General features: G+C 37.3%; 4 protein-coding genes across 4 annotated transcripts; 1 reads left to right on the plus strand and 3 right to left on the minus strand.

Moving 5' to 3' along the window:
- Positions 1-1287: 1287 nt before the first annotated feature.
- On the minus strand, positions 1288-3876 carry LOC126801220 (F-box/kelch-repeat protein At3g23880-like). The gene is made up of 2 exons (XM_050528699.1): positions 2560-3876; positions 1288-1559 (listed from the first exon to the last, which is right to left on the minus strand). The coding sequence occupies exon 1, from the start codon at positions 3857-3859 to the stop codon at positions 2570-2572; it is 1290 nt and encodes a 429-aa protein (XP_050384656.1). The 5' UTR covers positions 3860-3876; the 3' UTR covers positions 1288-1559; positions 2560-2569.
- An 862-nt stretch (positions 3877-4738) lies between these two features.
- On the minus strand, positions 4739-5326 carry LOC126797261 (blue copper protein 1a-like). The gene is made up of 2 exons (XM_050523916.1): positions 5164-5326; positions 4739-5061 (listed from the first exon to the last, which is right to left on the minus strand). The coding sequence occupies exons 1-2, from the start codon at positions 5324-5326 to the stop codon at positions 4739-4741; spliced, it is 486 nt and encodes a 161-aa protein (XP_050379873.1).
- Positions 5327-6851: 1525 nt separating this feature from the next.
- Positions 6852-9616, minus strand: LOC126801219 (putative laccase-9). Its single transcript, XM_050528698.1, has 7 exons — positions 9464-9616; positions 9117-9268; positions 8715-8959; positions 8434-8565; positions 7741-8344; positions 7281-7642; positions 6852-7060 (listed from the first exon to the last, which is right to left on the minus strand). The coding sequence occupies exons 1-7, from the start codon at positions 9590-9592 to the stop codon at positions 6870-6872; spliced, it is 1815 nt and encodes a 604-aa protein (XP_050384655.1). The 5' UTR covers positions 9593-9616; the 3' UTR covers positions 6852-6869.
- Positions 9617-21671: 12055 nt separating this feature from the next.
- LOC126797263 (uncharacterized) lies at positions 21672-22034 on the plus strand. Its single transcript, XM_050523917.1, has one exon. The coding sequence runs from the start codon at positions 21672-21674 to the stop codon at positions 22032-22034; it is 363 nt and encodes a 120-aa protein (XP_050379874.1).
- Positions 22035-27773: the final 5739 nt, after the last annotated feature.

Below are 27773 nucleotides of genomic sequence, written 5' to 3' on the forward strand. Positions count from 1 at the left end.
ATGTGCTTATTGAAATTAGACTGCCTGACCTGTGTTTATATAGGCATTATGGACTTGGCCAAAATTCAATCAATCACTGTTTAGCGCTTAAAGTTTACATTCAGCTATGATCGACCGATAATTCTCAATCACAAGACTAAATGCATTTCTATGGAATCAATATTGAAAATGCAGGTCTAGAAACATCGAATGCTTATTGTTTCAGTTGCACCTATAGTAGGTATTTAAGGATTTAAAGTAGAGATTCGATACACCTAGACATACAAGGCAACAATAGAAAATCACAGATCATATTTAAAATTAATTCAAACCTTACAAATATGTAAGTATAGACCAATATTTGATAAAATAGTAAAAGTATGAATGTCTCCATGATAAGAGAACCCTTAAATATAGAGATGAAGGTCTAGAAAGTAGAAACATCGAATATTTATTGTTTGAACTGAAACTATATAATATTGAATGTAACGATATGTATAATGGAGATACAATCTAGTTAAAAGACCAAGAAAAATAAAGAAAGAATACATCATATATATCTCAGATATTCAAACCAAAAGGTACAAACATTGACGTATAGAACCCATAATTGATTAAAAAGTAAAACTATGAAATTTCTCCATGATAAGAGAAACTTAAATAGAGAGATGGAGGTCTAGAAACATCGAATACTTATTGTTTCAACTGTAACTATATAGTAAGTATTTAAATATATGTACAAGATAGATTCGATATACCAGGACATACAAAGCAAACAGAAACCCACAAAGATATATCACCAATCTAGTCAAAAGGTACATATTCAAAAGGTACAAATATGTAAATGCAGAACCCAAATTTAATTATAAACCAAGTATGAACTTTCTCTCCAATTAGGAAACCACAAATTTAGAGATATACATAGACGATCAGACTACCAGACTGGGTATCCGTTATCATTTGATACACATTGGGTAACTGATCAGGTCGGGGTCAAAAATTCCTATTACTAAACAAATTTAGTCCGATCCGCTCAAACTCCGTTCCATTTATAGCTAACATAAAAGATCTAAAACATGCGTTCAACTGATAATTATGCTTCTATAATATTTAAATAATTTGCTTCAACTTGATAAAAAATAATAAGTCAGACCCCATGTCTCTGTTTTATGTGAACATCCACAGACATGCAGAATCCAGTCACAAACTAAAAGGCTAATATGTAATGATGGCAAACAAAAACTATAATTTGCCAATTAGAGGGCCTCCAGATTCAGTACCATTGCTTCAAAGGAATACACGATGCTGAATACAGAACTAGATACTCCATTGTTCAGACACAGAAAATTGCAAAGTCGCTACCACATCTTATAAACAACACTTGTCTGATGGGGATATACTTCAGCCCACAGAACAGCACAAAAGTAAATCAGTCGTGATTGAAAAAACATTTTCAGTTACCACAATCTTGCCTGGCCGTGATTTGCAAAAGGTTCAGACATCCTGGTTCAATTCCTTTCACCTCTTCTTTGTCATTCCCTTAAGTCCCGTAGGAAGAATTCACTAGCTCACCAAGAAATCTGGTATAAATGTCACACAGGATTAGTAAACATTCACGTGAAAGAAGGAAAAGGAAATAAAACATCAAAGCATTCACTGATTTCATTCTTTCAAAAAGACAATCTGACTGCAAAATAATATATTTCTCCTTTCAATCTTAGTACTATCAATATGAACAATAAAAAAATTATGCTCACACAGTTTTAAAATGATAGCTTTGAGAAAATGTTAGTGACCGGAGGAAAGGATATATGTACTTATGTAACGTGAATTGCTATAAAATCTATAATGACTACAAATCTGACAATATTGATCAACTAAACGAAAATGAATTGCTTTAGTTGTACCAAAATGGTGGAGGAAAGAACAGTGTATTGTGTAAACATTCATTACAATGGTCGCAGCTTTACAGGCACCAGGAGTAAATCTTGTAAGTAGCTATAAAGTTATATCATATGTGAATTCAAAGCTAGGTTGTTTCGCACACGAGCAAACAAAAGTGCATTGAACAGAACCAGTTCAAATCTGTCTTGCATGAGACAGAAATATCAATATTACATCACAAGAAGACTAGAGGAATTCCTATTAAACCTTATCATGTTGTTCGTGAAAAGGTAGTAGAAGCAAGGCTCCACAGTCAAGTTGAAAGTAGATTGCAATACAATTGAGTTTTCCATCAACCATGACAAAAACACAACACTATGAAAACAATTTAATTCCAACTCCCAAATGAACCAGAGCGAAGGTTAGTAGTCATTTTATAGCATATGTTAAATCCACTAAATCATCACAGCACTATAATTCTACCATTTTGTTCTTCCCTTTGTAACCACTAACCAGCGGCTTTTGAACCAGAATACAAAAGGCCCAAAAACAGTAGTATAATTATTTACCTCATGCCAAATATAGACATTATATCAGTACAAGTTTATAATGTCCATGTAACATAATCTACCATTAGCTATAAACACAAAAATGCATAAAATTTGATCACATTAAGAAAAACAAAAAAAGACTCACAATGTTGTTGTCAGACGTCTCTGGGACTGCCGGTTACGGGTGAAACTAAACTCTCTCTGTAAATGACTTCTTCAAACCTGTAGCTCCTTTCAGGCCTAATAACATTCCTAAATGCCTTATCCTTTGCGTTATATACTGACAAGTAGCCTCCTTGTTGCACTGTGAACGCCAAAACATCACCATTCTCTAGAATCCATAGAGGCTTCACCGTGCATATATCATCATATATCTCAGGCACCTCATGAAAAGTCAGATACAGCACTTGAGTCCAAGATTCCTCGACCCCATATTCCTTCATCATCAGTATCCTCACAGCCCCAACGTCACTATACACACACAGACAATTCCTGCAGATCACAATCCCCCGAACGCAGGTATGATAGAGATTCGGAAGGCGATTTAAGGGAATCAGTATCGCCTCATGAAACTTCTCCTCTGCCAAACTAAAAGCCCAAATTTCCGAGCTCTCCATATCCCCCTGCTCCTCGAACCACAGCCAATGCAGCTTCCCATTCATATATGCCCCCTGCCCTCTCATGTTAGCATTCTTCGGGCCGGGATAGGTCATCCATGTCCCTTTCCTCAGCGAAAACACCTGAATCATCGGTTTCACCCAACCATCATCATCAACCTCCATTCGTGACTCCTTCACCACCTTGTAATCATCATTAACATCATCATAACCAAATCCATAATACCTCGAATAGCACGCAGCACTCGGTTTGGGCAGCACATTGTGCTCACCAGTACAAGGATTCCACAACACATAATCGCCGCGTACACGAATACACATAATGCCATTGCAACTACCTACATTGACTATATCATCACCCTTAACGAAATCAAGACTCACCGGAAACTCAACCTCCCTGACTGCAACAAGGTCGTCTCTGAACCTCTCGCCCACCCCAGCGCCCTTCAGGCCCTTCAGGTCCGCCAAGGCCATGGAGCTTGGGGGCTTCATGGAGAAAATGAGACGGAGATCGGCGTCGGTTAGGGCTCTTCCGCTTCCGGCGTCGTATTTGATGTGCTTCTTGACGAAGTGAGGGTCGGCGATTAGGGACTTCCATGTCTTGCAGACGCACCGGAATCGCATCAGGGTTTTGACCGGGAGGCGTGCGAGGATTTCAATGAGGACGTCTTCGTCGTCGGTGAGGACCGCGGCGCAGCCGGCGGGCAGGCCGGAACGGCGGGAAGAGAGTGAGGGGGTTTTACGTTTCCTGATCATCATCCATAGGAATTTGAGGGCCGGCTTTGAAAATGGTTTCAATTGGAGTCGGTGATTGGTTCTCTTCGTCATTTTGGGGTGGGGGTGGAATTGGAATCGGAGGAAGCTAAAACCCTAGAAATCCCTCTGCGAGAGTTGAAGAAGTGATTTTGGTGCCTTCTTGATTAACCTCCCCCACAGTCCCACACCTTAGAACTATATATATATTTTTCCGGAGTTTCACTTCGTAACTAGGAAATTACTATTTACCTTCATAAAATTACTAATTGCTTTACATATTTTATTAACTTTTCAATTTCCCCCTACAGATTCCAAGGGTTAGCTTTCAAGTTCTAATTAGTACAATGACTATGGTCTTTTATAGACCTAGATTTCAAGTTGTTAACTATGCATGTCTATGTAATTTCTTATGATTTAAATCGGTTTTAGCTTGATTTTTTTAAGGTGAAATTGTGAAAGAATATCTCGACGATTTAACATCAATTGCAATCACTTACATTAACCTCCACACATCGACATAGATGAAATCCTTGGCAAAAATCACAATAAACTCCAATTGTTAGCATTTGTAATGATTATATATACATGAGAACATGTTAACAGAAAATTCATTTAACTTTAGAATTTATGTTCTTCTCTGATTTATAGATGTTACTACTCCAGTACTGTGCATAGTTTACTACAAAAGTAACATTAGTTTTATGATGAGTCGGGCCAATTTTAACAGTTGATATTGACAGTGCCTAAGTCATTTCTTCTTCTAGCGAACTAAGTATTGGAATTTTGAGACATATTTAACACCAAGAAAAGAGTTCCCATGCATGCAGTTCATATAATTGAATATTGAAAAATGGAATATCTCACACTTACTAACAGCAACAAAAATTAATCAAATACGTACGTACTAAGAAACAATTTGAAAAAGAAAAAATTTACAGTCCAATGTTGATCCTAGATGAAGATCCCAAGAATGCCAATAACAATGATCATCCACCCAAGTATTGCTCCATTAACAGAACTTGTAGTTGCTGCAGAGGCAGTTGGGCTTGGGCTAGGAGCAAAGGAAGCTGGCATCACAGTGATGAACAGTTTCTGGGGTCCAACTTCACAATGCTTAGAAACACCACAAATGTACCATTTTCTTCCTGGGGTTGCTAGGTTGATCACATCCTTTCCACTTGTTAGTGCCACAGTGCCTGCAGGAGCTGCACATTCTTGGAACCCAGTTCCATTCACTTTGAGAACATTGTGAACTCCTTCTGGGTAGTTAAATACTGCATATACATAACAGATCGCGATTGGAAAGATTGAAGTTATATAAACCGATCAAAAGTCAGTACAAGAAGTTGTAGAAAGATCAATATATTTGGTCATACCGAGGTTGTCACCAACATAGAAAAGCTTTCCCTGAGCCCAGGCTTGGTAATCAACATTAATGGTCCAACCTTTGTCTTCGCCAACAATGAAATCTGTGGCCAAAGTTGAAGGGGCAGCAATTGCAAGAATGGCAAGGATGAAGAAGACATTGGAAGAGGCCATTTTCACGAAAATTGATCAGTTGGGCTAATAATCAACTATCTTTGATCTCAATCTCTCTTTCTTTCTATGAATTTGATTTGGATTGAGCTTGATCAGTCGGTTTTGGTTGTGAAACATGAATGCAATGCTAGACATTTTATAAGGGTTGTGGATCGACTCGTGTTATACGCTAGAATCAATTTGGGGTGTAGTAGCTAGTCCTGGACGGCACTGCTTGCCGAATGGCATGCATGAAGAGATTTCAGAGCTGAATACGTACAAAGCAATCTGTGAGTTTCACACTAGAGATTAACGTACTAATATTTTTCTTGGAGCCATTCGAACACTGGTTTTCCTATTTCTATAATATATGTAACATATGGAGGCCTGCTAGCTATATGAATCGGCATACACTTCCAAACTAAATTCTAGACGCGTTGAACAAGCCTGGGTTATATATTGAATCATATTGCAAGTAAAACTTCAACTAATAATTAACTCCGCTTGTTCTCTTTTTGGATTTAAATCACATGCTATACGTAATACGTACATGCCAATATGTATGGCTACGATCATTAGCAGTGCTAGCTAGCTGGCTCTTACATTTCACCATGCATGCAAACTATGTCAGAACCATGCAAGCTAATGGCTATGTATATTATGCGTACACAAAAAATCAACGGTACTTTAATCGAAAAAAAGAAGAAGAAGAAGTTAATGGTACTTAAGAATCAATAAAAATCTACATTTACGTCAGCTCTTCTCAGTTCACAACTTCACATATGCTACAATGAGAATATAGCTCTAAGATCTCTATATTGCAAGTTTGCAACGCATATATAAGGTAAGACATGGCATGCATGCACACGTGCGTACGGCTACAACGCCCACCGGCCGCACTTGCTACTTCCGATCACAACGTACGAATGCTTCCAGCTGATCGAGTTCTCTTATGACTTAAGCTAGTTGGATTTCTTTTTAATCTATATAATATGCATGAAATGAGTGTACGTGACACCGGCCTTCCAACCACAAATTTTGGTTCTGGATTGATAATGTTCGTCCACAGTCCACTAAAGCAATATTGCAATATTGGTGAGGATTAATTCAAATCTATCTTCCGATCGACTTTATAACGTACTGTGTTATTCGATTCATAATATGATATTTTCAAGCCATGAATGCATCGATCATTCAAAGTTTCAAACACAGCTGACTACCATCAGTACGTAAAACCCCATAACCACCGGTCCAAAAGCTACGTACTTGTCTTCCTTGAGTTAGGTAGGCGCCGGATTCAGATCAAGTACCTTTCATTCAGCACCGGGGAACATAGATTCAGTGTGTGATATCCACTTTGGGGTACACTGAGAAAATTATAATACAGTATAGATTCTGTATGTATGATAAATGATATCCAATTTTTTTCATATATATAATTATACTATAATGATGAATAAGCGTTCAATCAAGCTCCCAATGTCAGCTTGATTAGAACAATACAACTGTGGATACGATCATTGCTAGCTATTCTGGATCTATATATATGAGAATGGTATGACAATCAGTCCGTTCTAGTTTCTTCTCTAACATGTGAATGGCTGATCGAAGACTTCAACGGAACATCACATGAAGGCATTGTATCAGGAGGAGGGAGTATACTAGTCTCAGGGGTGTCACCGTTCTTCACTATAAAAGCAGACTCCATACCCCATGTCAAGTGTCTCTCCATATGACAGTGCCAAAACCACACACCTGCAATAGAAATCACACATCAATTTTTTAGAATCTCATAGCTTTGTTAGGTGCCTTTTCAGTCTATCTATATGCAAGTTAATCTATGCACTTGATTTCTTAGGAGTGGTAGTGAAATGGAATAGTCATTTCATATTAACGAAGAATGTGAATACAATATATTTTGTTCGGGTATAATTTCAGTTACTTCCTGTTCTATTTAAAAAAAAAAGGTAAATACCTGGATTGGTCGCTACGAATCTGATAGCTACCCATCCATTTTTTGGAGTTATGAACGTTGCTACATAAGGAGGATCAATTAAATTGAAGGTTTTTGAGTCCCTCTCGGCGAAGTAATTTCCGAAACCAAAACCAAGCACATAAAAACTAAGTCCATGTATGTGCATTGGATGATTCACGGAGGCTCCCTCTACATCAGTTCCTTGAAAAACCATCTCAACTGTTTCATTGTATTCCAGCACAGTCACTTTTGTTCCTTGCACTGTTAAGCCTACATCTATGTCCGACGATGTAGCAGTGAAGTTGAAATAAACAGGAGGCTCATCTGGGAAATCTGTTTCATAAATCGGCTCGCTTATGTTGCTGCATGTATATAATTAAAGATCCATCAAAAACCAATTTTAAGTGAATATAAACCATAACACCCTAGCATCTGCACAGTTAAGGCATGTGAATCTTACTTGTAGTAGGCTTGCAAGATCGGTTCTGCTGGATTAACCCAACTAACGTTATTGGCGCTTGCAGCCCAAGATATGTTGACGCATGAGGGACCTAAATCTGGAGTACAGTAAAGAGCGTTGGAAGAAGCTGTAACATACATTCTCTTAGTAACATCACTCTCTTGTGGGACATTTATAGGATATTCTGGGGTGGCTAAGCTTCTAATTTGCTTGAGGAAGCTATATGCTGGTTCTTGCGATAATGACATGGGAAGGTGTTCGGGATATATAGGATCAGAAGTGGTGTAGTTGCCACTATATTCAAGAATTGCAACAGCATCATCCACATAGCTAGATACTGAGTCAATTGTGGCACTGACGTATTCTCTAGCGACCATGTAATACATCCCCAGAGTCGAATTCGTATTGAGCAACACATCCATTGTTTGTCCAGGGCTTACCATTATGTAGCTTGTGTTGATGGGTTTGGTATAGGCACCGTCCATGCCAACCATAGTGACATTGTGCTCAGCAATTGCAAAATACATCTCTGCATCAATGTTTGCGTTGAGTATCCGAAGAAGATACGTCTTGCCATAGTCCACCTTAAGACGATACGTTGAATCTACAAGCGCATGCAATGTGAATAAATCAAGCTTAGTACTTTACCAGATCGATAGGTGATCTAACCACATTTAACGTATATATGCCTACCCTTAGAGCATGGAGCGAATTCCCCAGGTTGGCCATTTATCGTGTAACCATCTGCTTCTGGTAAGTTGGTAGCGTTTTCTGGCACCATACATTCGTCAATCGTTTCTTTCAAATTTCCCAAGTACCAAGATCCTGCAATTATATTGCATCAATGTATTCAGCTTAATTTGCATGCATATATATGATGCACATACGCTTGTATATATAGTGCATAAATTGAATACTGAACATGCATGTTCTATTAATTAACTAGACATGCCGGTGTGTCACTGTATATGTACCTAACACAATGCTCTCCTCCTCATCGGGCTCAGGAAATGGATACGTTGTTCCAAGAGCAGGCAAGACAACGATTGTACCATGAACGCTAGCTCTCGTCCAGTCACTATGAGCATGCCACCATATGGTTCCTTCTTCTGTGCTCAACTGAACTTGATAGGTAAAATTTGTTCCTGGCGAAATGGGGCATTGTGTCACAAATTCCGGGCCATCATACCAAGGATTTCTTGGTTGCTTTACTCCATGCCTGAACCATCATACCAATTTGCATGTTCATTCACAAACATAATTAAAGAGGATAAGCAAATTTAATTAAGAATGTAGAACGATATAATATATAATGTCAGCTGTCAAGTGCACAACAAACAAACAAAATAGGGAGGTGATCGTGTGATAGGACTTGCCAGTGAATGGTGAAACCATAGAATCCTTGATTGTAAACATTAACATAAATTGTATCCCCTTTGCGAGCTCGTATTTCTGGACCCGGAAAACTCCCGTTTACAACTAACATAAGCTTCGACTCGCACAATCTTGTGAAATTTTCCTCTTTAACCTAGTTAATTAACAAGAAGCACGTACATAAATTAGCATGTAATTAAGTAATGTAGTTCCTTTATCGATCTTTGCATGCAAGCATGATGAGTATCAAGCTGGAATGAAGAACGAACATAGCAATATATCTGGAATGCGCGAAGCTTGAAGCAAATGATATATGATTGAGTTGAGAAACCAAGCATTAGATACTTACTATGAAATCGTAGTAATGCACTTCGGCTCGAGCCACAGAGATGAAGAGCTGCAAGGTGATGATGAGAACAGCGAACACCTGAAAGTGTGGCGACATCACTGAAGCAGTAGTTCTGTTCAGGTATTTCATTATTTTGCCGAGCACATCAGTTTTTGAACTCGTTAAGCAGCTGCAGCCTGCAGGAAGTTGCATGAAACACAACTCACTTGATTTATTGCTCTCCTCACTGTCACACTGTTGCTTTAATTACTCTAGCGTCTAGATCTTATAGATCTTAACAAACTGTCTTACCAAATGGTCTGAAAAATAATGGGTCAATTGTTAACGTGTTCACCGGCCTGTTTTTATCAATTTATAAAAACACAAAATGGTTGAAATGACGTTGAGTACAGTTTAATTTGCAACAATTGTCAATATTGAAGCCTGGCATATATTTTTCTCTAAATCTCCAATAACTCTGATATGTACCAGAATAAAACACACTGGATGGGTGTGGTGTGGTGTTAATTATAATTACAAAATAAATAAGGTTTTATTACAAGGATTTTATGGCAAATAGTAGAGATAATGGACAATTATATGAAGAGGAAAGTTATCTGCATAAGAAATAATATATTTTTTTTTTATTTTTTTTTCTTGTTTTTGAATTATATAATTTCATTTTAAAATAAAATTTGGTACAAGGAGTTTTTTGACTTTTTCACAACTAGTTTGGTTGACAAAGTGAGTTTGTTTTATCTATACTATTATAGTATAGATAAATACATCCTTTATTCTACTTTTATTTAAAGTTTTAATGCTTGCACACGCTGATGTGGTTAAATTGTATAACTATAGGAAGGGTCTTTGTTTTTTGGTTGGAATATACAAGTATGTACAAATCTATGCAAAACTATTCAAGATCACCATGCATAACGTTCTGTTATATATTCTTAAAGAAGATACTGCAGTTTTGTTTATAAAATGGTATCATATCCCATAGTATTCAATATTGGTAATCTGGTATTATACTATTATATTATATATAACGGTTCGACTTGCATGATTATATATATATATATCTGTATATCTGAACACCTTTACATTTGTTATGTCTAATCAATTAATTAAGCTAGCTAGCTAACTAAGGTTAACGATCGAAAAGAGCAAAGGATTGAGCAACGGATGGGGGTTGTTGCATCACTTGCATGCCTTTCAGCAACGGATTCCACGGCGAATGTTTGGTGGTCTTTTTTATTATCGAAAATAATTAAAGTGGTCTTCTCTATATTGATTTCTTTTATTTGTTTGTTCCGTCTTTTGATCTTTGCTTATTTTTATTCATATCTTTCTTTCAGTCGTCACAACTCACAAGAACACCAGAAGATTCGAATCGAAGTCAGAAGAGAAAAGACTAACACATTTAAGGAGGTGAAAATATTCTAAACAGTTGAAAAGGGTTACTCAACGTGCAGCATATGCTAGCTACATATAAACAGTTGATACGTGTCATATTTCTGGTCAGGACTATGTGGAACATGAACATTATAGCAAAATTCTGAATTATAAGAGTTATAGATCCAACCTGGTATATAGTCAAATCAGATTTTTTTACTTTTTTATCCTTTATACTTGAAAATTGAACTTTCAAAATTTAAGGATAATAATGTCAAATTACATAAAAAGTAAATTTAGAGAAAAAAATAAATAAATCTAATCTCACTTTGCAACACAACTACCTACATGTTTTCCATGTTTTTCTTTCGCCCACATTCCCACTTTTCTCTCCTATGACATTAACTGCTAAATTTTATTTTTCACACTCATAAGGTGTGTTTGAGGTTAGTTGTTGATAAGGAAAATAATTCTTTAACAAAGAAATAACAAATTCTACTCTTTAATTAACCTAGAATAGTACAAGAACTCATGTAAGTAGTAAAACCCCTCAACCACCACTCCAATAGCCATGTGTTTCTCGAGTTCGGTAGGTGCTTGGTTAATTTGGTTTGGATAGACAATCATAAGTTGATTATATTCATAGAAAAATTATTATATGTACCCGATATATAGTTTATATGGTGTATCTCTTCAAATTTATTGGTCGATTTGGAAAAAATTTTCAGTTTTCTCGTAGTATATGCCACATAGTCTTCCTTCCACTAACATTAATTGAAACACGTGGAAAATTAGATACGGTCACAAAAACGTGTAAACGATGTTTCTCATCGCAATTCATCCTCCCATATCTAACTTCATCTTCCTCAATGTTAAAAGCAAAGATACCAGCAAATGTTGAAGGGGTGAAGCTGGTTTCGGTAGGGTGTGGCCAGAGCGAGAAGATGAGGGGGAGGGGAAATTGGCCGGATTTCAAAGTTTCCTCGCCGTAGAGATAGTAGATGTTGCTTGGTGGGGTCGAAGAGGACGTCATAGGTTTTTACATAATTGTTGAACTTGGACTCAGCCTGGGTTCATTTTCTGGTTTAATTTTCGTCTGGTTGCAAATTTGCAATCTCAACTTCAATGAGTTATCTCTTTAGGCTTTTGATTTCGAGTTCTGAAAATCTTAAACATGATGATATGTATGATTTCATATTGATTTGTCTAGACTTAAGAAATCAACTTGCAGAGAAACATATGTTGAGATATCAGTTTTGTGATGGAACACCTTTAACATGCTTCATGGATTTCTGCCCAATAATTAAACTTCAGGTCTTGTCGAACTTGTTCCAATCCAAAATAGAGGGTTACACTTGCAGATTCATTACAAAAACTTATATTGGTTTGACACTAAAGAAAATAAGGAATTGGAGAAGAATTTTTTGTGAATTTAATTTCAAAAGCAAAGTTTATGGTCATCTTTCTACTATAAACGACAATTGACTAACTGTTATTGATGGGAGAGCTGGAGAAAAGAGAAGACTATGTAAGCAATCAAAGATGGTTTTTTCCTTTGATGAATGAGCATTGGTATTGAACATGGAGAATGAGAAAATAAACGGCGTTAATAGTGTAACAACCCCAAAGTTTCAAATTTAAAAACTCAAAATTTCAAAGTCGTTAAATACCAAACAATCTCAATGAAATCAAAATCATTTAAAATGCCACAGCGGATCATCTCTGAGTTCAAAATACAACTCAGTCAAACCGATTATTACAAACCAAATTATAATTCAACATTATAATAAATGGAAATGTATAATCCTTACAACAACCTCACAAGATAGTCACACCAAATCCTCACACAAGTTGGGGATAAATAACTTCAAGTCCTCTGAGCGGTCCGTCAATTCCCGCTAATCCACACATGCGGAGTTATCCACTACACCATCGAATTGGTGCACTGGGATTGTAAACACAAACCCGGTAAGCTTTACAGCTCGTATGAGTAAAATGAAAATATAACTCGCATAACAATATATACGAAAATCCACAAATCAAACAAATATAAATGCACTCATGAGTCAATGGATGGCCCATCTGGTTGTCCAAAAAATATGAAATGAAGCGCTCATGAGAAATTAAGCAACCTTTCTGGTTACCCAAATGCATTTATAATACGGGTACTAAAGAACGCTGGTACACATCTGTTACCCCTCTCGTAGTACACCACCGATATTGGGCAACCACCCGCTATCCAACATCCAAAAATATGAGTACTCATGAGCAGATAACCACCCGTTACCTCACATGCAGTACTCCGGCAGACAGACTAGAGCTCTAACTGTATCGTAACTTTCGCCCGGCCAAAGGTTAGGTTCCGACTTGCTAAACACGTACAATAATCTCACATCATATTGTACAAAATCAAGTCCGAAGACAAATCAACATTTTAACAATCTCCATGTTAAAATCACGTACAATAATCTCACATCATATTGTACAAAAATCAAGTCCGAAGACAAATCAACATTTTAACAATCTCCATGTTAAAATCACGTACAATAATCTCACATCATATTGTACAAAAATCAAGTCCGAAGACAAATCAACATTTTAACAATCTCCATGTTAAAATCACGTACAATAATCTCACATCATATTGTATAAAAAATCAAGTCCGAAGACAAATCAACATTTTAACAATCTCCATGTTAAAATCACGTACAATAATCTCACATCATATTATACAAAAATCAAGTCCGAAGACAAATCAACATTTTAACAATCTCCATGTTAAAATCACGTACAATAATCTCACATCATATTGTACAAAAAATCAAGTCCGAAGACAAATCAACATTTTAACAATCTCCATGTTAAAATCACGTACAATAATCTCACATCATATTGTACAAATCAAAATCACATGCTCGATATTTAATTCTCGTCATCGAAATGACCAATTCTAATGAATTCATAACAATATATAATATAGCAAACTATATATATATATGTACTTATTACCATTTATACAATATATATGTAATCCACTATATTGTATACATGTCGTAATTCAATATTAAAAACTCTTGCAAAATCTTGAATCTCCGCAAGGGTAGATTCGTAAATATGTGAGATTTTACTCACCTTCTTTCTTGCGTGCAACTTCCACGACCCTGAAAGTAATTTCTTCACTCGTTTCGTCAGTCACCTAATAGCACGATAAATGCTTAGAAAATGATACTTAAAATATCAGGTGACGATTTCAGCATAGCTAAATGTTGTTCATAAAACATTGTTCACAGAACACTATTCATGTTTACTAATCAATGTTTTTACTAAACCACTGTTCACAGTTACTGTTACAAATCACTATTCACATGCACTATTCATGCGGCATTACTGTTCACCGACCGCCACCAATCATCACCAAATTTCACTACCACAACCTAAACAACATTTCCAACAACTTTCTAGTTGACACCAAGGTCTAAATCCGAGCCTAAACAGTCCAAACAACGAAGAACATAAATTCGGCACTATTCACAAACCCTAGAAATTGAAATTTTGATTCGGGTACTTACACTTCGATTTGGCTCGATTCCTTTTGTGGGAATGTTGCTGGGACTGATACAAGCAAAACCCCCCAAGAATCTCGAGCTATGGTGGCCGGAGGAGGCGGCGTCGACACATCAGCAACTTCCGGCGGTTGTTGCACCGTGTGTGGTTGTCGCCGGAGTGCAAGGTGTAACCCAAAAGATGGAGATCGTTGAACCCGTCAGTTTGATAAGTGGCACGACACGAGGCGACGTCGGATGGTGGAGAAATCGGCCGAAGAAGATTTTTGGGTCGGGTGAATAGTACCCGAGCTCGGGTGAACAGTGCCCGAGCTGATTTTTAGAAAAAAACTGATTTCCTGATTTTTAATCTCCTCTCCTTCCTTTTATACTATTTCCAAAATCGGAAACGAACTTCCGACGTTAATAACTTTTACGTTCGATGTCCGATTCGAACACGTTACACGTCCACGCACGCGTATCGACGAGCTCTACGACTTTCGTACAGAAAGTTTTCACAAACGATCGATGGAGTAAAAGTCGATGTTCACGTCTCGGAAATGTAATGTTTTTCTAAATAAACGTTCCGTTAACGTTTCCGTTTTCAATTTCCGACTTCGCAAGGCGGCACAAACACGTTTAATGAATTTCACATACTTTATAAATTCAAAAGTGATCCAAAAATCATTACGAAAAATCGGGTTATTACAAATAGCTTCAGTTAGTGAAGACACGTGTTTCAATATCTGTAGAATGAGGGCCACGTGACATATACTATGAGAGAATTGAAAACAAAATTCGTCCATTTTTTACTGTGTTTGTTTTTGATTGGTTACTCATATTTAAATAATATATTTTCCTTTTACCACGTGCATCAAGTGCATGTTTACCACACCATTGAGTAATAGGCAAAAATGTCAAATTATATCCCAAACTTGGCCATAATTGTCAGTTTGCATCCCGAACTTGCATTTGAGTCAATTTACCTTCTAAACTTGGTAAAAATTGTCGATTTGCACCCCATCCGTTCAGTTTAATGTTTTCCGTCCAATTTTAAGTCACATATCATGCACTTGAGGGGCAATATTATCATTATATATTTATTCATATTTAACAATCAAATAAATTAATAAAACTATTTAAGAGGAACACTTGCTATTATTTATTATTTTACGTTTAAAAGATATTAGAAAAATATAAATAAGTACATAGAAAATTAAAAATAAATGTGTACATATAAATATATATATATACACACAACACACTATATTTGAATGGGTGGGTATATTGAATATATAATTCGAAGTAGGGTTAAGTATGTAGAAAAAAGATGTAAATAAATAATTTGATTAAAACAAATAATCCTCCTTTTAAAGAATATTTTTATTTGTTTTAAAGAAAAATATAAATAGAAAATGACAACATTACCCTTCATATGCATAACATGTGACGCACAATTGGATAGAAACAATTAAATTTAACATATGGGGTGTAAATCGGCAATTTTTACTAAGTTTAGAAGGTAAATTGACTCAAATGCAAGTTCGGGGTACAAATTAACAATTTCAGCCAAATTTGGGGTGCATTTTGGTAATTTTGCCTTGAGTAATATAATTAACTGGATACACCACATGACAGTGTCATGCGGTATTCCGAGGACACAAAATAATTAACTACTTTTACCCAATTTCATTCATTTCCTAATCACGCAATTATCTTAGGAAACCGTTAATTTTTCTTTTTAGAGGTAGGTTTTCCATTAGTGTAACTCAGCGAATAACAGTACAATAACTTTTCTAAGTTGTATGAGACCAACTGATAGAGCTACTAGTTTAAACGCATACGTTCCTCGTGCTAAAACATATGCTTTCACATCTCTATTTCCTAGAGATTCTAGCTAGATACGTCCTTAACTATACAGATCGACAGTTGAGCGAGGGTACGTAATTGCAATAGATACCACCTGTAAATGTGCGTATATATAACAGCAAAGGCAACGCTGCAGCCACGTACGTATACGTTATAACCAGAAATACTGATCGAAATCTCCCAAACTTTTGAAAAAGATGCTCAAAAGTCAAAACTGATATGAAATGTGACACGTACCAATTGCAAGATGGAAGACGACGGAAGCAAAAGGCATAATAAGCAAATCTGCCGAAGCATTACAAATTCACGAAGTAATGGTAACTAGTCCCCTTGTGGATGGTTAGATCCAGCAGGCTAGCTAGGGGACAGCCATATCAATAATGCAAGGGGATTTAATTGAAAGGCATACATATGCAGCCCTACATGAATCATTGCAACGTCCAACTTCATGCATGACTAGTTAACGTACAAGATCATGAGCTTAATTAATTTGCATGGCATAGATAATTTCAAGCAAAATGCCATAATAAAATTACAAAACCAAAATAAAATGCATGAAGGAGAAGCATTACACATCTCTAACTCTCCGCCCTCTCGTAAGTGAAACTTGAATTGCAACTAGGCTGAGTACCTAATCTAACAGTCAAGGAGCTAGTTGAAAGACTCGGTGTTGTTCGATACGACTGTGGCACTCTGGCCAGGTTTACGGACATTTTTGTATGTGTTCTGGTTCGGGTTGTAGAATATTACAATCTTTACATCGAAACAAGTCACCTTCTCTATCAAAACTTCACCATTCTCTAAGAGCATCCGCACCCATAAATTGCATTTGCTTAAGCAAATGGTAGGGCCAGAAGCAAATTTTGCTTCAAGCAAATCGATTTCATATTTTGCTCAAGCAAATCGATTTTTTCACACACCCATTTACAATTTGCTTGAGCAATTCAATTTTGTCTTGTTGTGAAATAATTAATTTTTTTTACCAGATATATTTACAACCAATAATAATGTGTCACGTGTCATTATCGACTCGATATTATCCAAAATTTCCGATAAGATTTTCGACTATGTTTCAATCTGTAGGTTGATCTTGACTAGCTTCTCCTTCATTAAGGATTGCTAGTTTCCTCTTGGTAAAATACCTTTTCGAGATTGGGGTCATAGCCTCCAAATCCATTGTCATGATCCTTGTGTCATTCTCTTGTTTCTTCAATCGTAACTCTTCTTCCGCCCTTGCTTCTTTTCGCTTTTGAATGTCTATGTACTCCGCATAATAATTAAGCTCACTTTCATTATGGGCTAGCCTCTTGGTATGCCATGATGCTTGGTCACTTGCAATGGTATGCAAAACCTCCACTCGTTGCTCAATAGGAGTCTTACCCTGTTTCTTTTGGCGCCTAGCTTCCTTTACCGCCTTGGTTCCCATTGGTCTAGGTGGACTCGATGGAGCTGCCGTGTTGCTTTGAGGTGTCTCATTCAATTGGTCGTCATCCAAATTGATGGTTGGAGATGATTCAGTTGCGGAAGGAGTATCGTGGTAACTACTTGCATATAGAGATGGAGTAGTAGGTAGCACCGCAACGAAAGATGGATGATCTTTAACCACTTCCCAACATTCAAAGTGTGTAAATTTTTTCTTCTTGGCATTATAGTAACATGATTGAGCTTGTCGTTCCTGATGTAAAAAACTTATATTAAGTATTTATTTAATTACATAATTTAAATAAATTAGATAAAACAAATAATGTAACAAATTAGATATATTAAAACAAATAATGTAAACAATACTACATATTTAAACAAATTAAATAAAACAAATAATGTAAACAAAATTAGATATATTAAAATAATTAAATATGTAAACAATGCTACATATTTAAACAAATTAGATATAAATTACATAATTTAATTCATATAATCAAATAAAAATTATAATATATGATAAAACAATGTACTTACTTCGTCCATTAGCGAAGTGCCGCTAGCTATATGTTGTCGTGATGCCGCCAAACATTCGCCCCATTTTTGCAAGAGTAGCTTGAACTTGTTGTAGTGAGAAGCGAGCGCGATTCGGGTCTTTGGCTCATTCGGAGGTTTCTCACCCGGTGCTAGCACCCAATTTTGCATATAATCGCCATGAATTGTCTCCCACAATTTGTCCCTCTTTTGTTTGTTACCGTCATATTCATCAATGCTATGACGGACAAAAGAAATGTACATTTGTAAATCTTCAGAAGGAAGCCAATGGGTGCCCATTGTTTTGGAAAAAAATGCTAAACGAAAAGAGAGAGGAGATGGAGGAAGATGTGAAATTTGTTGTGCACAAATTGATGTGAGTTCATAACAAATTGAAGTAGTATTTATGGGCAATTTTTTGGGAGAATTTTGAAATTTTGGGGATTTTTTTACAATTTTTTGGGTTTATTTCCGTTATGATCAAATAGTAGCCGTTGCCAATTAATTCTGGCCGTTGGATCGAAATTTCTGATTCAAAATGGAAGGCCCAGATCAATTGGACCGTTGGCCAATCAGTGTGACACGTGGCAGTCATTCATTGGCTCGCTGTTTTTTTTGGCGCGTGAACATAAAAAAAATTCGCCCGTGTCTGACGTCACCCACGGGCGGTGGGCTCCGCCAGGCGAACGAGCAAACGTCGGAGCAAAATTTGCTCGAGCGATCGGACGAGCACCGCGGCTGGGTTGACTGGGCGAGCAACTCGCCTCCTCCTGCTCGCCGGTGCGAGCCTCCCCTTCTCTTGCTCGAGCTCCTCCGGCTGGTCCCTCCTTCTGCTCGAGCACGCCGGCATATTTGCTCGCCGGTGCGGATGCTCTAAAAGGCACAGAGCTGGCTGCAAGCGGCGTTCAAAGTCCTTATGTTTTGCCTCAATCAGGCTTTCTTGCAATTTTTTTTTTGATGAAAGGCTTCTTGAATTGTTTGTATCGTTTTTGTTTTACTTCAACTTACACCTCAAAACTCCAATAACCTTCTTGATTAAAGGTCACTTCTTTCAAACATATAACACCAATGACATTATGAAGATAATAGATCGAATAGTGACATTCACAAATTCGATCACAGTATATATAAAGGATAACCTTTTCCACAGTAACTGAAATCCTTCATATTTTGTTTTACAATGAAAACCTTCATATACTCGACAATATGTGCTCTCAACAGCAGACATGCAGTGTGTCCTAATTGATGACATGAACTAAATTGAGCGTGTCACCCAAAATTTAAGCAATCATGAACTAATTACTGAAGCCTTACTTATGCATATTTAGCAAGGCGACAAGGGTCGTGACTCGTGAGTACTTCGATCATGACAAAGGGTCGTGCTTACTCCACAAGAAATACAGCAATTCAGGAAATCAACAATACAGTACGGGAATTAGCCTTGGCACTAACTATGATATATAGTTCGATATGAGCCATATATATTACTTACTCTCTTTGATTCTTAATTACTTCTGCATGTCTAAGGATAGCAGCAGAATCCAATGGAACAATACAGGAAGGCATTGTAATAACCCGAATTTTTAGAAACTAAATGTCGAGTATTTTTTTTAAGTGTTAAACTTGTGAAATTAATTCAAGACGACAATTGGAGGTTTGCGACATTTCAAAACAAAAACGGAAACGTTATGTTCTTAATAACTCCAAAATTATATCAACTCAAATAATAATGATAAATTATAATATTTTGAACATAATATGCATTTTTTTGTTAAAATTTCATTATTGAATGTTACTTTGTTAATGAAAAAGTAAAAATATAGGTTTTTATTTAACTTCATAGGAAAGTGGGATTTGTCCCGTCCCGTCCCGTCCCAACCGGGATTAATCCCGAGTGAGATGCATTCTTAAAAACCCTCGTCCCGTCCCGATCCCGTCCCGATTCAAATGAGTGGGACGAGACGTGGGATGAGCCCCGTTCCGTCCCATCCTATCCCGTGCCCACCTCTATCCCAAAGGCTTCCTAGGCCCAATGACTAATCCGTCGGAAGCTTGGACAACCAACACGGCATTGCAGCCCCTTCCCTGATAATTACTTAACTACTCCTTCCATTAAAGAATTGCGGTCAATTGCCAAGCAACCTTCATGTCGTAATCCACTTTTTGTCTTGATGATTTTACAATTGAATTCAAATTCAAAACAGATACTAATCAACTCTTATTGCTGAATCGGTTAAATTAGAATATAAATGAAGGTAAATATAAGACTTTATATGCAACTCAAAGGTAGTTCATTGATGTAAAATATGACCCAATTCTTTTATGCAGTAGAACTGTATAGACTATCATATAATCTCTCACTAAACTAGGATTATATTTTACAATCTATAATTAAGCTTACAATATAAACGTGTAAATATCATCAAATTATAGATTAATTTATATCATAATTTTTTTGATTGAAGAAATTATCCGGCTTCTAGATCAAATTTATCCATAAACTTAAACCTAAATTGATCGAGAAAGTTTATCTAATGATTGATGAACGCTAAGTGAGAAAGGCTCGGTGCTCAATAATAGAAAACACTACTGACCAAAGGGCTAGTCTCCGCATTTTCATAAGAAAGCCAATCTCTGGCCATTCTGGTGGTTTTGGTAGTTTTGGAGGATATGGTGGTTCCAATCGTTCCGGAGGATTTGGTGGTTCAACCGTTCTCGTGGCTGTGGAATATTTGGTGGTTCTGACTGTTCAAGTGGTTTTGGAGGTTTGGTGGTCCAACACATCTTGGTTCAAAATCTAGCACAAGTCGAGGTGGAAACTTTGGTAATTTAGGTTTTGGACGCTTGAGTGGTTTTGGAAATTATGACTGTTCCGGTGGTTTTGATCTTGGAAGTTTCAACCGTTCAGATGATTTTGGAAGTTCTGACTGATCAAGGGATTTTGGAGGACGGTTTGGTGGTTCTGACCATTCAGGTGGTTTTGGAGGATTTGGTAGTTCTGATCGTTCAAGTGGATTCAGAAATAGTTCCGGTGGTTCTACAAACAATAGTTTAGATGGCCAAAGTGGATTTGACTCCAATAGTATAAAGGAGAGATTGGAGATGATTAAGATGATGCCGCCATATGAGACTTTTGGAGATGATCAAAATGGAGGTGGTTATGGAAGTTCCAATCAATCATGGGATTTTCGAAATTCTGGCCGTTCAGGCGGATTCAGAATTCTGACCAATCAAGGGGTTTTGGAAGTCCAGACCGTTTAGGTTGTTTTGAAACTTCCAACCAATCAGGGGGTTTTGGAGGAAAGTTTGGTGGTTCTGACCATTCATGTGGTTATGGAGGATTCGGTAGTTCTGATCGTTCAAGTGGATTCTGATATAGCTCCGTGGTACTACGAACAATAGTTTAGATGGCCAAAGTGGATTTTATTCTAATAATATAAAGGAGGGGTTGGAGATGATCAAAGATGATGTCGCCAGATGAGCCTTTTGGAGATGATCAAGATCTAGGTGGTCATGGAAGTTCAGACCAGTCAGGGGGTTTTGGAAGTTCTAACCGTTCAAGCGGATTAGGAATTTATGACCAATCAGGGGGTTTTGGATGTCCGGACCGTTCAGGTGGTTCTGGAACTTCCAAACAATCTGGGAACTTTGGAAGTTACAACCATTCAGGGGGTTTTGGAGGAGGGTTTACTAGTTCTAGCAGTTTAGGTGGTTATAGAGGATTTGGTAGTTCTGATCGTTCAAGTCGATTAAGAGATAGTTCTGGTGGTTCTACGAACAATAGTTTAGATGGCCAAAGTGGATTTGACTCCAAAAACATAAAGGAGTAGTTTGAGAAGATCAAGATGATGTCGCCAGATGAGGTTTTTGGAAATGATCAAGATGCAGGTGATTATGGAAATTTTGATCTATCAGGCAGATTCGGAAGTTCTGGCCGTTCAGGCGGATTCGGAAGTCCTGACCAGTTAGGTGATTTTGGAAGAGGGTTTAGTAATTTTGACTGTTCCGCTGGTTTTGGAAGTTCCGACCCATCAGGGGGTATTGGAGGAGGATTTAGTAGTTCTGACAATTCAAATGGTTATGGGGGATTAAGTAGTTCTGATTGCTCAAGTGGATTTAGAGTTCGTTCCGGTGGTTCTACGAACCATAGTTTAGATGGCCAAAGTGGATTTGACTCCAAATACATAAAGGAGCAGTTGGAGAAGATCAAGATGATGTCGCCAGACGAGTTTTTAGAGATGATACTTGCATATTGGATTATGGAAATTTTGACCAATCAGGGGATTTAGGAAGTTCTGGCCCTTCAGGTGGTTTTGGAAGTTCTGACCAATTAGGCAGTTTCAGAAGTTCTAGCGGTTCAGGTAGATTCAGAAGTTCAGGTGGATTCGGAAGTTCTGACCAGTCAGAGAGTTTGGTAGTTATGACCGTTTCGCTGACTTTGGAAGTTTTGACTATTCAGGTGATTTTGGAAGTTTCGAGCAATCAAGAGGTTTTGGAAATTTCGACCAATCAATGAGTTTTAAAAAGAGTGTTTGGTAGTTCTAACCATTCTAGTGGTTTTGGAACTTCCAACCGATCAGGTGGCTTTGAATGAGCGTTTGGATGTTCTGACCGTTCAGGTGGTTATGGAAGTTTTGTCCCATCAAAGGGTATAAGAAATCTAAACTATTCAGGTGGTTTTGGAAGTTCCAACCAATCAGGGGGTTTCGGAAGTTCTGACCGTCTAGACGCATCTGGAAGTTCTGACCAGTCTGGGTGTTTTGGATGAGGGTTTGGTAGTTTTGACTGTTCGGATGGTTTTGGAGGTTCCGACTGTTCAGGTGGTTTTGAAAGTTCCGACCAATCAAGAGGTTTCAGAAGAGGGTTTGGTAGTTCTGATCAATCAGGTGGTTATGGAAGATTAGGTAGTTCTGATAGTTCAAGTGGTTCAAAGATCGTTCCGGTGGTTCTACGAACAATAGTTTGGATGACCAAAGTGGCTGACTCCAAATACATAAAGAGTAGTTGGAGAATATCAATATGATGCCACCAGACGAGTTTTTGGAGATGATCAAGATGCAAGTGATTATGGAAATTTTGACCAATCAAGGGGTTTAAGAAGTTCTGGCCGTTCATGCAGATTCGGTTCTGACCAGTTATGGGTTTTGGAGGAGGGTTTAGTAATTCTGACCGTTCTGGTGGTTTTGGAAGTCGGACCGTTCAAGTGGTTTGGACTTTCCGACCAATCATGGGGTTTTAGAAGTTCCAACCGATCAAGGATTCAGGGGTTTTGGAGGAGGGTTTAGTAGTTATGACAGTTCAGGTGGTTATGGAGGATTCAATAGTTATGATTGTTTAAGTGAATTCAGAGACCGTTCTAGTGGTTCTACGAACAATAGTTTAGATGGCCAAAGTGGATTTGGCTCCAAATACATAAAGGACAGTTGGAGATGATCAAGATGATGCAGCCAGACGAGGTTTTTGGAGATGATCAAGATGTTGCAGGCATACAATCCTCTTGATTTTGATGCATGGTAAATCAAATTTTTACTTTCCTCTTTGGTGCGTTATTTTCATTTGCACTGTATGCCGCCCACTTCGATTTCTTTTAATTGAGATGTTTTGTCGCTGGATAGTAATGTTGCAGATCCTCACCTGTCTATTTTTGGATATCAGCTAAGCTACAACAAGGAGGAAACTATTACTGGAACATCAGAGAGGAAACTATTACTGGAACTAGGCCTCATCATTTAGCCCGCGGATCCAAAAACCCCGTGGAGGCCCGCAAGCTCGACGGGCTTTTACCCGGCCCGGCCCGCGAGAAAGCCCGCCAAAGCCCGCTTCCGAGGGTAGAGAGCCATGCTTAAATTAGAGGTGTGAAACCCGGCCCGGCCCGCCAAAAAGCCCGTAAGGCCCAGCCCGCCAAAAGCCCGTCAAATAATAAAATATTATACATACATATTTTATTAGGTTTAGAATAAAACTATTACATTATGAAGCAATTATATGAAGGAAACTTCTTGGGATTGATCGACACCAGTCGATATGATCGGTATATATATTTAGTGACCCTATAAAAATTTCATCCAATTCGGAACTCGTTTGACTGTCGGAATTTCCGGTAAACTGAAAACAACACTAATATGTCATAAAGGAAGACCCATTACCAAAATACGAACACCGAAAGTCGTTTGCATATCTGAAATCACCTAATTTTTGTCACCGATTGTGTGCGGTCGTACCAAGGAAACCCATTTGGTAAATCCCCGGTTAATGAGGATTTTAATATGTCAAAACGCCTTTTTTTTGTTGACCGTAGGTACGGACGGTCAAACAATATCCAAAACGGACGAAATTTTTACGGGTTCCCTAAATATATATACCGATCACATATACTAGTGTCGATCGACCATATTTCGAATTGGAGTTATTGATCGCCCCAACGTCCACTAATGTATCATAACCTTTATATTAGGTTTATACTAAAACTTTCGCATTATGAAGCGAGTATATGAAAGAAACTTGTCGGGATCGATCGACACTATCCGATGTGATTGATATATATATTTAGTGACCCTGTAAAAATTTCATCCAATTCGGACTTTGTTTGATCGTCAAAATTTTCAGTAAATCGAAAACACCACTAATATGCCCTAAGGGAGGACCTATTACAAATATGCGAATGCCGAAAGTCGTTTGCATATATGAAATCACCTAATTTTTATTACCTATCGTGCATGGTCGAATTCAAGAAATCTATTTAGCAAAGCCCCGGTCAATGAAGTTTAAATATGTCAAAACGCCTCTTTTTTAGTTGACCGTTGGTACAAACGGTCAAATCATGTCCAAAATGGACGAAATTTTTACGGGTTCCCTAAACATATATACCAATCACATCTACTGGTGTCGATCGACCATATTTTGAATTGGAGTTGTCGATCGCCGAAGTGTCCACTAATGTATTATAACATTTATATTAGGTTTATAATAAAACTATCACATTATGAAGCGACTATATGAAGGAAACTTCTTGGAATCGATCGACACCATCCGATGTGATCAGTATATATATTTAATAATCATTTTAAAATTTCATCCAATTCGGACCTTATTTGACCGTCGGAATTTTCGGTAAACCAAAAACACTAATATGCCCTAAGGGGGGACCAATTACCAAGATGCGAATGCGGAAAGTTGTTCACATATTTAAAATCACCTAATTTTTGTCACCGATTGTGCGTGGTCGCAACGAAAAAAACCATTTGGCAAAGCCCCGGTCAATGGGGTTTTATTATGTGAAAACGCCTCTCTTTTTTGTTGACCGTAAATTCCGACGGTTAAACAAAGTCCGAATTGGATGAAATTTTTACAGGGTCCCTAAATATATATATCGATCACATCTATTGGTGTCGATCGACAATATTTCAAAACTAGAATTTATTTGTGACTTTTTTTAGAATGTGTTATAATAATTCTTTTATTGTTTCAAACTCTTAAATTAGAGTATTATATTTTTTTTCTAATACAAGCCCGCAAGGCCCGATTCAGGTGGGCGGGCTTGAATTTTCGTTTTTATGAAAATACCTAACTCGCCACTTATTAAAATTTATTAAGGCCCGATCCATTGACGACCCCTAACTGGAACATCAGAGGAAAGTCATTTGAACCATTTGTTTTCGTATTTCAAAGGGCAGGATGAGCGGCATGTTGACGAATGTTGCATGGCCATCTCTGCTCCTATAAAAAAAATGCCTATAAGTAGAAGCTATTAGGTATTTTGCTGTTGATAAGTTTCTAATTCCGGAATGAAGTGGATTTGACGCCTATTATATAAATGAGAGGAGGGCTCTGTTTTATAATTTATCTTCAACTATGAAGTATCTGTTTATTTTAACAATCCATCTTTTACTTAAAGATTCAAGTAATTTCCTATTTATTAGGCACCTGAATTGTCTATTGTTCACTCTGTGGCGCTGTTCACGGTTACATTTAACTACTCGCGGGATTGCCACCAAGTCTTGTCGGGTTTAGGTGTTGTGGGTTGGGGACTTGGGGTTAACTCGTGTTTTCTCGGCGGGGGCGCAATTGTTTTTATTCTTCTATGTCGCCACCTATTTGTGATTTGTGTTGGAGATGAGAGATCCACGTCTATGAAGTAACAAATAACATAGAGATTATATGTAGATGGATAATAATTAATTGTACCAAAGTCTTTTGTGATTAAAACTCAACAGCTATGAGATGGCTAAGTTGAGACAATATCAATACAGTTGGTCAATGGGTCACGTTTGTCGTTGTTTAACAGTTTGGTTTCGATTTGAGAAACTATGTTTTTGGGAATTATTAGGGTAATATGTTGCTTTCGAGCGGAGTGAGAGGAAGATATTCAAGGTGAGCTATCCATCTCTTTTTGTCCGATTGATCAAAGGAGTTGTACCTGTTCTGTCTTTCCTGTATTGGGCTCTGAAGGTAACTGTATTTCGTTAGGTTTTCCTGTATTGGGTATCCCATCTTTTCTGTATTGTGTTTCGTTTTTACGCATGTTGGTGAATATTGGGTTTGATTTCATGGTGTTTTTGCTTGAGATGGTGTGACTTCTCCGATTGTTGGATGTGTTTGGGTTTTAAATACTTTTGGAGGTTTGATCTTTTGGTTGATTTTAATTAGAACAGTTCTCATGAATGTTTCCTTTCAACTGTAAATCTCAGTGAAGATAATATGCGAAATGTCATATGTGGATCGTAATTGTGACTCTGTATTGTAATTGTAATAACTAATAAGTGATGTATGTACTTTGATTTAGGTTTTTTGAATACTATTAGTTTTTATCAATTTTTTAATTCGACAGAGTTATGCTTTTGTAGATATCTGGAGTGTGTGTAGTTGGTTTTGGTTGGGAATGACGCAAACTGTTGTTACCGCATCAATTTGAGCTTCAGGAAATAAAAGGTTGGAATAGGGTTGGTTAGTTGAAGAATGATGACAATCAACTGTCTCAGTTTAAAATAAAAGGTTGGGGCTTTGGTTTTTTACTTTTGTGGCTGTTCTGAGCAATCAAAAGTAGGCAGTTGATGCAAACATATTGTCTGCCCCAAGAGTGATTTCACTCAGTTCATCTCTGTGTTGTGTCTTGGGTGTTAGTTCAGTTGTTCTTATCTTCATGTAACACCTGTAACTAATTTCACTGATTCCATTGTCTTTTTTGCTTTGATGCAATGTAGCAGAGCCAGACCTTATTGATTCTGCATCACTGTCTTCTTCTTCTACTTTTCATCAAGTTTGGTGCCGGCTTTTCAGTTTGATTAACTTTTCAGGGTGATTTTCATTACATGCATAGTGACCCTTTTTCAACTTTCTTTCCATTTTCATATATCTGTCACGTTTGTTACACTCAACAGAATACATTAAGGGATCTGTGTTTACTTTGAATCTTTACTTCATGAATTTTCACTTAATAGTTAAAAGATTAATGAAATTAACTGACATTCTTATGATCTTGAATGCATTTTATTAAAGTGAATAACTGAATAGTGTATGTCGAGGAATTTGAACTGTGTGTCACTTAGAAATCAAAGTTTGACGATTTGAGG

Source organism: Argentina anserina, chromosome 6, assembly GCF_933775445.1.
Source record: "Argentina anserina chromosome 6, drPotAnse1.1, whole genome shotgun sequence".
NCBI lineage: Eukaryota > Viridiplantae > Streptophyta > Magnoliopsida > Rosales > Rosaceae > Argentina > Argentina anserina.

What these genes read in the sequence shown, in the direction of transcription:
- LOC126797261 (XM_050523916.1), bottom strand. Translation starts at nt 5,326, where the DNA reads ATGGCCTCTTCCAATGTCTTCTTCATCCTTGCCATTCTTGCAATTGCT. An exon ending in CTATGTTGGTGACAACCTCG is followed by an intron (nt 5,062 to 5,163) that starts GTATGACCAAAT and finishes ATGTATATGCAG; the next exon opens with TATTTAACTACCCAGAAGGA.
- LOC126801220 (XM_050528699.1), bottom strand. Translation starts at nt 3,859, where the DNA reads ATGACGAAGAGAACCAATCACCGACTCCAATTGAAACCATTTTCAAAG.
- LOC126797263 (XM_050523917.1), top strand. Translation starts at nt 21,672, where the DNA reads ATGTCGCCAGATGAGCCTTTTGGAGATGATCAAGATCTAGGTGGTCAT.
- LOC126801219 (XM_050528698.1), bottom strand. Translation starts at nt 9,592, where the DNA reads ATGAAATACCTGAACAGAACTACTGCTTCAGTGATGTCGCCACACTTT. An exon ending in ATCTTGCAAGCCTACTACAA is followed by an intron (nt 7,643 to 7,740) that starts GTAAGATTCACA and finishes ATATACATGCAG; the next exon opens with CAACATAAGCGAGCCGATTT. An exon ending in ATTCGTAGCGACCAATCCAG is followed by an intron (nt 7,061 to 7,280) that starts GTATTTACCTTT and finishes TTTCTATTGCAG; the next exon opens with GTGTGTGGTTTTGGCACTGT.